General features: G+C 37.0%; 1 protein-coding gene across 2 annotated transcripts in view; it reads left to right on the top strand.

Annotated features, from left to right (window-relative positions):
- Nucleotides 1-12,077, top strand: part of NPAT (nuclear protein, coactivator of histone transcription) — a 55,100-nt gene that overhangs the window by 30,475 nt on the left and 12,548 nt on the right. For both annotated transcript variants that reach the window (XM_028105879.1, XM_028105880.1), the window contains exons 8-11: nt 6,407-6,494; nt 6,991-7,082; nt 7,164-7,251; nt 11,497-11,593. In XM_028105879.1, coding sequence (XP_027961680.1) covers nt 6,407-6,494; nt 6,991-7,082; nt 7,164-7,251; nt 11,497-11,593 — 365 coding nt within the window. The remainder of the gene's footprint in view (nt 1-6,406; nt 6,495-6,990; nt 7,083-7,163; nt 7,252-11,496; nt 11,594-12,077) is intronic.

Genomic DNA, 12,077 nt, shown 5'->3' on the forward strand with positions numbered 1-12,077 from the left:
AGAAACAAATCGATAGAAAAGAAGGAAAAAGAGGAGGCTTGGGAAAAACAGCAAAAAATCCATGGAAACAGAATTAGAGAAATAAGTGACTCCATGAAACGTTCCAACATCAGAATTATTGGGATCCCTGAGGGGGTGGAGAGAGAGAGAGGACAAGAAGATATATCTGAGCAAATGTAGCTGAGAACTTCCCTAATCTGGGGAATGAAACAAACATTCGTGTCCTAGAGGCAGAGAGGACCCCTCCCAAGATCAAGGAAAACAGACCAATGCCCTGGCATGTAATAGTAAAACTTGCAAATCTTAGAACCAAGGAAACCATCTTAAGGGCAGTTAGGGGGAAGAGATTCCTTACAAACGGAGGGAGGAACATCAGAATAACGTCAGACCTATCCACAGAGACTGGGCAAGCCAGAAAGTGCTGGCAAGACATATTCAGGGTACTAAATGAGAAGAATATGCAGTGAAGAATACTTTATCCAGCAAGGCTGTCATTTAGAATGGATGGAGAGGTGCAGAGCTTCCAAGACTGGCAGAAACTGAAAGAATATGTGACCACTAAGCCGGCCCTGCAAGAAATATTAAAGGGGGTCTATAAAAGCAGAAAGACCCCAAGGGTGATATAGAACAGAAATTTACAGAGACAATCTATAGAAACAAGGACTTCACAGGCAATATGATGACAATATATTCATATCTTTCAATAATCACCCTCGATGCTAATGGCCTAAATGCTCCCATAGAATGGCACAGGGTTACAGATTGAATAAAAAGACAGGACCCATCCATATGATGTCTACAAGAGACTCATTTACAATGTAAAGATACATCCAGACTGAAAGTGAAGGGATGGAGATCCATCTTCCATATCAACAGACCTCAAAAGAAAGCTGGGGTAGTAATTCTAATATCAGACAAATCAGATTTTAAGCTAAAGACTGTAGTTAGAGACACAGAAGGACCCTATCATTCTTAAAGGGTCTAGTCAACCAGAAGATCTAACAATTTTAACTATCTACACTCGCAACATGGGAGCAGCCAACTAAAGAAGCCAACTGTTAACCAAAGTAAAGAGTCGTATTGATAGTACATTAATTGTAGAAGACCTCAATACTCCACTCTCAGCAATGGACATATCATCTAAGCAGAAAATCAACAAAGAAACGAGCTTTGAATGACACACTGGACCAGATGGACCTCATAGATATATACAGAACATTCCACCCTAAGACAACAGAATACTCCCTCTTCTTGAGTGCACATGGAACTGTCTCCAGAATAGACCACATACTGGGTCACAAATCAGGTCTCAGGCGATACCAAAAGATTGAGATTGTTCCCTGCATATTCTCACACCATAATGCATTAAAACTGGAACTCAGTCACAAGAAAAAATTTGGCAGAAATTCAAACACTTGGAAGCTAAAGACCACTCTGCTTAAGAATGTTTGGGTCGTTGGGGAGGGTATGTACTATGGTGAGCACTATGAATTGTGTAAGACTGATGAATCACAGACCTATACCCCTGAAACAAATAATACATTATATGTTAATTAAAAAATTTTTTAAAAATGTTTGGGTCAACCAGGAAATCAAAGAAGAACTTAATTCATGGAAACCAATGAGAACAAAAACACATCAGTTCAAAACCTATGGGATACTGCAAAGGCGGTCCTGAGGGGGAAATACTTAGCCATCCAAGCCTCACTCAAAAAAATAGAAAAATCCCGAATTCACCAACTAACTTTACACCTTAAAGAACTGGAGAAAAAGCAACAAACGATGCCTAAGCCATACATTAGAAGAGAAATAATTAAGATCAGAGCAGAGATCAATGAATTAGAAACCAGAAACATAGTAGATCAGATCAATGAAACTAGAAGCTGGTTCTTTGAAAGAATTAGTAAGATCGATAAACCACTGGCCAGACTTATCTAAAAGAAAAGAGAAAGGACCCAAATTAATAAAATTATGAATGAAAGGGGGGAGATCACGACTAGCACCAAGGAAATAGAAACAATTATTAGAAATTATTATCAACAACTATATGCCAATAAATTGAGCAACCTGGAAGAAATGGATGCCTTCCTGGAAACCTATAAACTACCAAGACTGAAACGGAAGAAACTGACAATCTAAATAGGCCAGTAACCAGTAATAAGATTGAAGCAGTGATCAAAAACCTCCCAAACCAAGAGTCCAGGGCCTAATGGATTCCCTGGGGAATTCTACCAAACATGCAAAGAAGAAATAACACCTATTGTCCTGAAGCTGTTCCAAACAATAGAAACAGAAGGAAAGCTTCCAGACTCATTCTATGAGGCCAGCATTACCTTAATCCCCAAACCAGGCAAAGATCCCATCAAAAAGGAGAATTTCAGACCGATAGCCCTGATGAATATGGATTCCAAAATTCTCAACAAAATCCTAGCTAATAGGATCCAACAATACATTAAAAGGATCATCCACCACGACCAAATGGGATTTATCCCCAGGATGCAAGGGTGGTTCAACATTCACAAATCAATCAATGTGATAGAACACATTAATAAGACAAGAACCATGTGGTCCTCTCAATTGATGAAAAAAAGCATTTGACAAAATACAGCATCCTTTCCTGATTAAAACTCTTTTAAGAGTATAGGAATAGAGGGAACATTCCTCAAGTTCATAAAATTCATCTTTGAAAAATCCACAGCTAATATCATCTTCAATGGGGAAAAGCTGAGAGCCTTTCCCTTAAGATTAGGAACACAACAAGGATGCCCACTCTCACCACTGTTGTTCAACATAGCACTAGAAGTCCTAGCAACAGCAATCAGACAACAAAAAAAAGGTATACAAATTGGCAAAGAAGAAGTCAAAACTCTCTCTCTTCGCAGATGACATGATACATTATGTGGAGAACCCAAGAGACTCCACCCCCAAATTACTAGAACTCATACGGCAATTCAGTAAGGTGGCAGGATACAAAATCAGTGCACAGAAATCAGTTGCTTTCTTAGACATTAACAATACAACTGTGGAAAGAGAAATTAGAGAAATGATTCCATTTACAATAGCACCAAAAACCATGAGATACTTCGGAATAAAGCTAACCAAAGAGGTAAAGGATCTATACTCTAGGAACTACAGAACACTCATGAAAGAATTTGAAGACACAAAAAGATGGAAAAACATTCCATGCTCATGGATGGGAAGAATAAACATTGTTAAAATGTCTATGCTGCCCAGAGCAATCTATACCTTCAATGCCATCCCAATCAAAATTCCAATGACATTTTTCAAAGTGCTGGAACAAACAATCCTAAAATTTGTATGGAATATGGAAATTGAATCGCCAAGGAAATGTTGAAAAAGAAAAAGCTGGGGGCATCACGTTGCCGGATTTCACGCTATGTTACAAAGCAGTGATCACCGAGACAGCATGGTACTAGCACAAAAACAGACATATAGGCCAATGGAACAGAATAGAGAGCCCAGATATGGACCCTCAACTCTATGGTCAAATAATCTTCGACAAAGCAGGAAAAAATATGCAATGGAAAAAAGACAGTCTCTTCAATGAATGGTGCTGGGAAAATTGGACAACTATATACAGAGGAATGAAACCTGACCATTCTCTTAACACCCTACACAAAGATAAGCTCAGAATGGATGAAAGACCTCAATGTGAGACAGGAATCCATCAAAATCCTAGAGGAGAACATAGGCAGTAACCTCTTGAACATCGGCCACAGCAGCTTCTTTCAAGATACATCTCCAAAGGCAAACAAAAGCAAAAATGAACTTTTAGGACTTCATCAAGACAAAAAGCTTCTGCACAGCAAAGGAAGCAGTCAACAAAACAGGCAACCCACAAAATGGGAGAAGATATTTGCATATGACACTACAAAGAGCTGATATCCAAGATCTGTAAAGAACTTCTCAAACTCAACACCCAAAAACACAAGTCAGTCAAAAAATGGCCAGAAGACATGAACAGACACTTCTCCAAAGAAGACATACAAGTGGCTAACAGACAAATGTTCAACATCATTAGCCATCAGGGAAATTCAAATCAAAATCACATTGAGATACCACCTTACACCAGTTAGAATGGCAAAAATTGACAAGGCAAGAAACAAATGTGGAGAAAGGGGAACCTCTTATACTGTTGGTGGGAATGCAAGCTGGTGCAGCCACTTTGGAAAACGGTGTGGAGGTGCCTCAAGAAATTAAAAATAGAGCTACCCTATGACTCAGCAATTGCACTACTGGGTATTTACCCCAAAGACACAGTTGTAGTGAAAAGAAGGGCCATATGCACCCCAGTGTTCATAGCAGCAGTGTCTGCAATAGCCAAACTGTGGAAAGAGCCGAGATGCCCTTCAACGGATGAATGGATAAAGAAGACGTGGTCCATATACACAAGGGAATATTGCTCAGCCGTCAGAAAGGATGAATACCCAACTTTTACATCGACATGGATGGGACTGGAGATTTATGCTAAGTGAAATAAGTCAAGCAGAGAAAGTCAATTATCATGGTTTCACTTATTTGTGGAACATAAAGAATACCATAGGAGAAGAAAGGGAATAGTGAAGAGGGGGGAATCAGAGGGGGGAGACAGACCATGAGAGACTGTGGACTCCGAGAAACAAACTGAGGGTTTCAGAGGGGAGGAGGGTGGGCGGATGGGTTAGCCCAGTGATGAGTATTTAAGGAGGGCACGTATTGTATGGAGCACTGGGTGTTATTCGAAAACAGTGAATCATGGAACACTACATCAAAAAGTAATGATGTGCTGTGTGGGGACTAACAACATAATAAAATTAAATTTAAAAATATTGGCGGTATCTCAGGTTTTTTTAAATAAGTGTGTTTTTTAGGGCGCCTGGATGGCTCAGGTGGTTGAGTGTCTGCCTTCGGCTCAGGTCATGATCTTGAGGTCCTAGGATCGAGCCCCATGTCAGGCTCCCAGCTCACTGGGGAGCCTTCTCCCTTTCCCACTCCCCCTGCTTGTGCTCTCTCTGTCTCTCAAATGAATAAATAAAATCAATCAATTTTTTAAATAAATAGGAATAATAGTAGCATGTCCACGAACACATATTTCAAGTCTTAAAGTCAGAAATTTTTTCAGGGAGTCTTTGAGACCAAAGTTCTTTCTGCCTTAATCTGTGTGTCTTTGTTTGAAGGATATTTCAGAAAAGAGAGATAATAGTTTTTAAATGCTTCTTCTGATTTCTTAACTGCCATGCCATGGATATTTTTGTTAGTTTTTACTGTTGGTAGTCTCTCATTCAAGGCTGACCTCAGCCTCCTTTATTGTTTTAATAATAAAACAACTATGACAGTATCTAACATTTATAGAAATCTTGGCCTTTTCATAAAGTCTCTACACAGGGGCACCTGAGTGGCTTAGTCGATTAAGTGTCTGACTCTTGATTTCAGCTCCAGTAGTGATCTCAGGGTCATGATGTCGAGCCCCATGTTGGGCTCAATGCTGGGTGTGGAGCCTGCTTAAGATTCTCTCAGCTGAGTGAAATAAGTCAACTAGAGAAAGACAATTTTCATAAGATCTCACTTTTATGTGGAATTTAAGAAACAAAACAGGATCTGTAGGGGAAGGGAGGGAAAAATAAGTCAAAATCAGAGACAGAGACAAATCGTAAGAGACTCTTAATCCTAGGAAACAAACTGAGGTTGCTGGAGGGGAGGTGGGAGGCGGGGATGGGGTAACTGTGTGATGGGCGTGAAGGAGGGCACGAGATGTGATGAGCACTGGGTGTTCTGTAAGACTGAGGAATCACTGACCTCTATCTCTGGAACTAACAATATACTATATGGTAATGAAATTTAAATTTTAAAAAGTTGCCAAAAAAGATATTAAGAATTATAATAAACTGCAAAAAGAAAAAAAAGATTCTCTCCTCTCTTGACCCTCTCCCCACACCCCAGCTTGTGTGCACGGTCTCAAAAAAAAAAAAAAAATAGTTTTTACACGTACTTCATCTTATTCGGTTCTTTCATAAACCCAATAATGCAGTTGATCTTACCCCATTATAAAGTAGGTCACATAGAACTGGGAGCAGGGAGCCAGCTTCTCCCTCTGCCTGCCGTTCCCCCTGCTTGTCCTTACACACGCGTGCGCAGTCTCTCTCTCTCTCTGTCAAATAAATCTTAAAAATAAAACAAATGGAACTTAACTTGCTACAGACCACATAGTAATTGGTAAAGCTGGATCTCAGAGTCATTTCTTACTAATGCGGTGTAGTAATGGTTTTCTACTCTTGCCCTTTGTTGCTACCACAGAGAGGGAAAATACCTGTTCTTCCATGACCTTAAGATTTATATCTCTATATGTAATTATCATCGAATCTGTTTTTCATACTAGTTAAAAGACAAGCTTTAAAATGTGTTTCAGTGAATCTCAAAGGAAAAGTAACACTTTGTCTGGGCCTCATTCAACAATACGGAATTTCCAGGATCCAAATGCATTTGCAGTAGAAAAAGTAAGTGACCTTACCAAGCTTTGCAGTTTGAGATATTCCTGAGTTTTAAAATAGTGATATTTACATGTGTGTGTGTGTGTGTTACAGTATTTCTATAAAACTGCAGGGTAATTTCCTTGGGATAGAGTAAAATGTATGAGTAGGAGACAGTCCATTTAGAATAGATAGCGTGTGCAAGTGCACCAAGTAAGAAGCAGTGCTGTTCAGGGAACAATAAATACATTGTGGGTGCTGGATTATGCAACATAATCGGGCATTTTACTAGAGTCAGATTATTAAAAACCTTGTATGAAAATTTAGAGTTTGGAACTGTTTTGTAATCAGTGAAGAAAGAGTTGGTGAAGGATCTGTGGTAACACTTGTGTAGTATTCAAGTATTTATACAAACGGAGCCACGGTAACTTCTGAGTTTCCACCTAGATTTATTAAAACTAGCTAGCTCCCGTTAACTAGAAGCTCTACCCTATTCTTTACTAATATTAATTTTCTTTTCCAGCAAATGGTTATTGAAAATGCACGAGAAAAAATATTAAGTAACAAATCTCTTCAAGAAAAGCTTGCGGAAAACATTAATAAATTTTTGACTAGGTAAGCTATGTGTGTTGATGATGCCTAATTGTTTTCACCTAATTGAGAGCTATGGTAACAATGTTTCTTACTGTATTACAGCGACAACAATATTGCACAAATACCTAAGCAAACAGAGAGCAATCCTACGGAACCGGAGACTTCAATTGATGAACTCCTGGGACTTCAGGTATAGGTTAGGGTGTGTGTTTGTAGTGCATATACTCATAGTTAAAACTGATGGTATTTTGTTTTCACTTCAAAACCATTGCCAAGAAGTGCCTTCTGGCTCAGTCAGTACAGCATGTGACTCTTGATCTTGGGGTTGTAAGTTTGAGCTTCATGTTAGGTATAGAGATTACTTAAATAAAATAAAATCTTTTTTTTTTTTTTAAAGATTTTATTTATTTATTTGAGAGAGAGAGAATGAGAGATAGAAAGCACGAGAGGGAAGAGGGTCAGAGGGAGAAGCAGACTCCCTGCTGAGCAGGAAGCCCGATGTGGGACTCGATCCCGGGACTCCAGGATCATGACCTGAGCCGAAGGCAGTTGTTTAACCAACTGAGCCACCCAGGCGCCCTAAATAAAATAAAATCTTGACCAAAAAAAAAAAAAACAAAACCATTGCCAACAGATGTATAAAATTATTTAAGATAATAATTTTAGTTAGAGATTTCCTTCATTGTCCAAACATAAATGTAACCTGTTCTTGAAAATGAATTCGTGAATTTTCAAATAATGTGTAAATTGTATTGTTTAAATGGTAAAAGTGGTAAGACATCTCTAACCCATTTAATATCTCTAATTCTTCCATGTATCAGTACAACACTGTAGCCATACAGCAGTCAGCAGTGGGTATCTAAGTATTTAATACTTAAAGTTTCCTAAGCGGGTATGTTTGTGTATGTTTGGGTATGTTTGTGTATGTTTGTGTCGCAGCTGTAGCAACAATACCATACAACATGTATATATTGCATTGCTACACACTGCATAAAAATGTAAGGAAACAATGAAATTATGTTAAAGGTATATAATGAATCCAAGTAAAATGAACAAGACACTTTAAAAAAGAAAGGTTACTAACTAAATGAATAAATTGTCTGAAGTTTACTGCCAAGAGAAGGAAGATGGGACTATAGTTACTGTTGCTATTTAGTGATGGTGAAGATGGAAGAACATCAGCTGGTAAAGGAAGACTTTAACAATTTATCTTTAATATTTATTCATGTGTTTTTAAAAAAAAAAAAAATTTGTTCATGTGCACATATCCTTCCTCAGGAGCTGAGATTGTGATGGTAACTCATCCTTTGACTTGGACTCTTGGATGGTGTAATCCATTCTTGTTGTCATGCCCACCAAACGAATTCATTATAGCAGGTTTGCTTTCAGGTGAATTCTAGGTAAAAACCACTGAATTTTTTTATTTTTATTTTTTTGGTCTTTCCTTCAGAATACTTTAAAAAAACAATTTGCTACATTTTCCTGTAGTGAAGTTCAGTAAATTTAACAAAATATGACGAACTTTTTAAAGCAACTTTAAATTATCTACTAGTACTTCTTTTTAAAAACTTCTCCTGTCTTAATGTTTAACAGATGAATACACCCTATTCTAAATTTTTATAGTCTTCAATTGCTTGTTTATATTTTCTCCACAGACATCAGATACTTCCCTTAATCAAGGCACTGTGTTAATATTGTGAGACGTTATAAGACACAACCCTCTGCTCTTGCTTTGTAATACTGTATATTTGGGAAAAGTTAAATTCAGATTTAAATAACTTTTTAAAAGAACAGCAAGACAGATTGCCCAACTGAGTAGTAGAAACATCAGATTCACTGAGAAGTAATTAGCCAGTTGTATAAATAGGTGAAGTATTAAAAATACTTACAAGTCTTTGTGACCTTGGAGAAGGCAAGATTTCTTAGGCTATACAAATCACTGTTTAAAAAAAAAAAAAGCTTCCGTAAAACTTAAAATACCTGCTTATTAAAATCATCATTAACAAAAAATTAAAAGTCAAACCACCAACTTGGAGAAAATACTCATAACACATGCATCTGTCAAAATATTTTTATCTGAAATATAGAAAGAGCTTCCATAATCAATAATAAAAAGATAAACCACCCATTTTAAGAAAGGGGTGAAAGATTGGACCAGACAAAAGAAGATAGAGGAATGGCCACTGAGGCCATGATTATTTGTTATTCGGGAATTGAAAGTTAAGAATACAATGAGATACCGTTTCACATTCACTACAATGGCTGAAAGTTAAAGATCTGACAATACCAGATGTTCACAAGGATGTGAAACAACTGGAACTCTGAAAAACTGATGAGAAGTTATAAAATAGTATAACCTGTTCAGAAAACTGATAGTTAACAAAGTTGTGTATGCACCTGTAACTTTCCTTATGATCTGGCAGTTAGTAGGTTTTTACCCAAAAGAAATAAATATGTTCACATATGTTTACAAAAAGACTTCTACCAGAATATTTGTAACAGCTTTGACAAACAGTAAAACCAGATGTCCATCGACAAAAAAGGAATAAGCAAGTTTGGCAGTCATAGAATACTGGTGAAGAATAAGAAGGACTGAGCTACTGATACACATAACATACTTGGATGAATCTCAAACATACGTTGATCAAAGAAGATAGACTAAAAGAATGTATGTATATAGTGTGCTTCCGTTTGTATGAAGTTCTAAAACAGGCAACACAAATTCATGCTGATAGAAATCAGAAATTTTTTGAGGGTGAGGGTAGTAATTTGCCAAAGGAGGAATGCTCTAGAAAAGGGAATGGTGTGTACAGATGTGTGATTTTCTTGGGCGGTGGAAATGTTTTACCTTTTTTTTTTTTAAAAGATTTTATTTTTAAGTAACCTCTACACCCAACAAGAGGCTCAAATTCACAACCCTGAGATCAAGAGTTGCAGACTTCCACCAACTGAGACAGCCAGGTGCCCCGTTTCACACTTTTTACTGGAGTGGTGGTTACACAGTCCTTAAAATTGTCAAAGCTCACTGAACTGTGGACTTAAGTTCTGTGCGTTTTAGTGTGTGTAAATTATACCTTGAGTTTTAAAAATATTAGAAGGTCGATTTGCAGTTACCTTTGGAACATTCATTTCGAGGTTCTTTTGATTGTAATATTTACAGTTGAGAATAAAATGACTTACTAGAAAAGTGCATTTCGTCAACAATTTTTATAAGACTATCCAGCGTTTCATAATTCGATTATATTGTGTTCTCGACATTATTTACATTACTGTATTTTCAAGTTCCTGGGTATAGAAACACTTGTTCAAGCTCCTGGACTCCTCCCAAATCATATTTCATCGAGAATTGTTGATGTTCTCTGTACATCTTTATAATTAAAGTGAACTGGCTCTTTAATTTCAAACGAGTTTTTCTTTTCATTTTATAAGCATTTTAAAAAGTCCCAAGTTTTTATCAGTTCATGGAAGTTCCACTTTAACTCTTGTTCCATGTGAATTTCCTCTCTCATGGGATTCAAATGTATGCCTTACTAATCTTGAAGAATATGACATTGTGGGATGATTTATAAATAAAATTGAGAATTTTAATTCTCTATTAGAATAAGAGTAAATGAAGGCCCTAGTCTCTCTGACAAATAAAATCTTACAAAAGGATAAATGTGAACAGACAAGCAAGGATTGTACAACATTTGAAGAAAGCATTTAATATTGAGACCAAAGCAGAGAGATAAAAGGGGCAAGATTTATATAGAAGTCTCCCAAACTAATAGGAAAATAGATCAGATTTGTGGTTACTAAAGACAGGGCATTGGTTGGGGGTTGAGGTGGGGGGGGGGCGGATTGGAAGAAGGTGGTCAAAAATACAAACTTCTAGATAAAAGATAAATAAGTATTGGGCTTTAATGTACAACATGATGACTAGTTAACACTGCTGTGTTGTATATTTGGAAAATTGTTAAGTAGGTCCTAAGAGTTCTCACAAGGAAAAAAATTTTTCTTATTTTTGTATCTGCTTAAGATGATGGATGTTAACTAAACTTACTGTGATCATCATTTCACAGCATATGTAGGTCAAGGCATTATGCCGCACAACGTAAACTTAGTGCTGGATGTCAAGTTGAAAAAAACATAGTGTGACTTCATTTAAGATGTATACACACACACATAACTATAGTTCCTGTGTTCGTTTTATTTTAATTTTGGGAATATATTCACCAAAGCAGTTAACTCTAGGAAGTAGAATTAGGGAACATTCACTTCTACCTGCTGGTGTGGTTGTTTTTATTTGTTTCAAATGACCCTAGTGTTAGAATCAGAAGAAATTTTCATGGAGGGAAGTAATTATTTATAAAAACTGAGAGTATCATATGCCCTCTAATTATTTTGCTGTTATTAAACCATATACTAATTCAGTTAGGATCACTTCTTTTTGCAGAGTGAAATCCATATGTCTGAGGAAGCTATACAGGATATATTGGAACAAACAGAATCAGATCCAGCATTTCAGGCACTCTTTGATCTCTTTGACTATGGTAAGTAGACCATTTCAAGGCAGTTAGAAGAAAAAAGTTTCCATTTCTTTGGCAATTTAACCAGACTGAAGCAACATTCCCAGAGCATCTGAAAAAATGTCCTATTTTCATCAAAGCAAACATGGCTATGAAAGGAGGGGTGGAAGTTATTTTTTTCTAAAACATGAGCTGTAAAAATGGAGAACCTTTTGTATATTTTGTGAGCATTATTGGCAGTCAACACAAATATGTTGACATCACTACTGCACATACGTTGTACTAAACACAGTTGGATCATACGGAATACAAGAGGTTGGCCACTGCCCTCAATTTTATGACCTTGTGCAGTAGTTCTCAAAGTGTAGTCTCCACCCCAGCATACAACATTATCTGAGAACATGTTAAAAATGCAAATTCTTGGATTCTCCAGATGATTCTGATATAGGCTAAAGTTTAAGAACTACCGGTCTGTTGGAAAAATCTTTGTTTTTGTCAATGATATACA

Source organism: Eumetopias jubatus, unplaced genomic scaffold (genome assembly GCF_037043125.1).
Source record: "Eumetopias jubatus isolate StellerSeaLion01/CBP00866 unplaced genomic scaffold, mEumJub1_p1.0 scaffold_13, whole genome shotgun sequence".
Classification (NCBI taxonomy): Eukaryota; Metazoa; Chordata; class Mammalia; order Carnivora; family Otariidae; genus Eumetopias; species Eumetopias jubatus.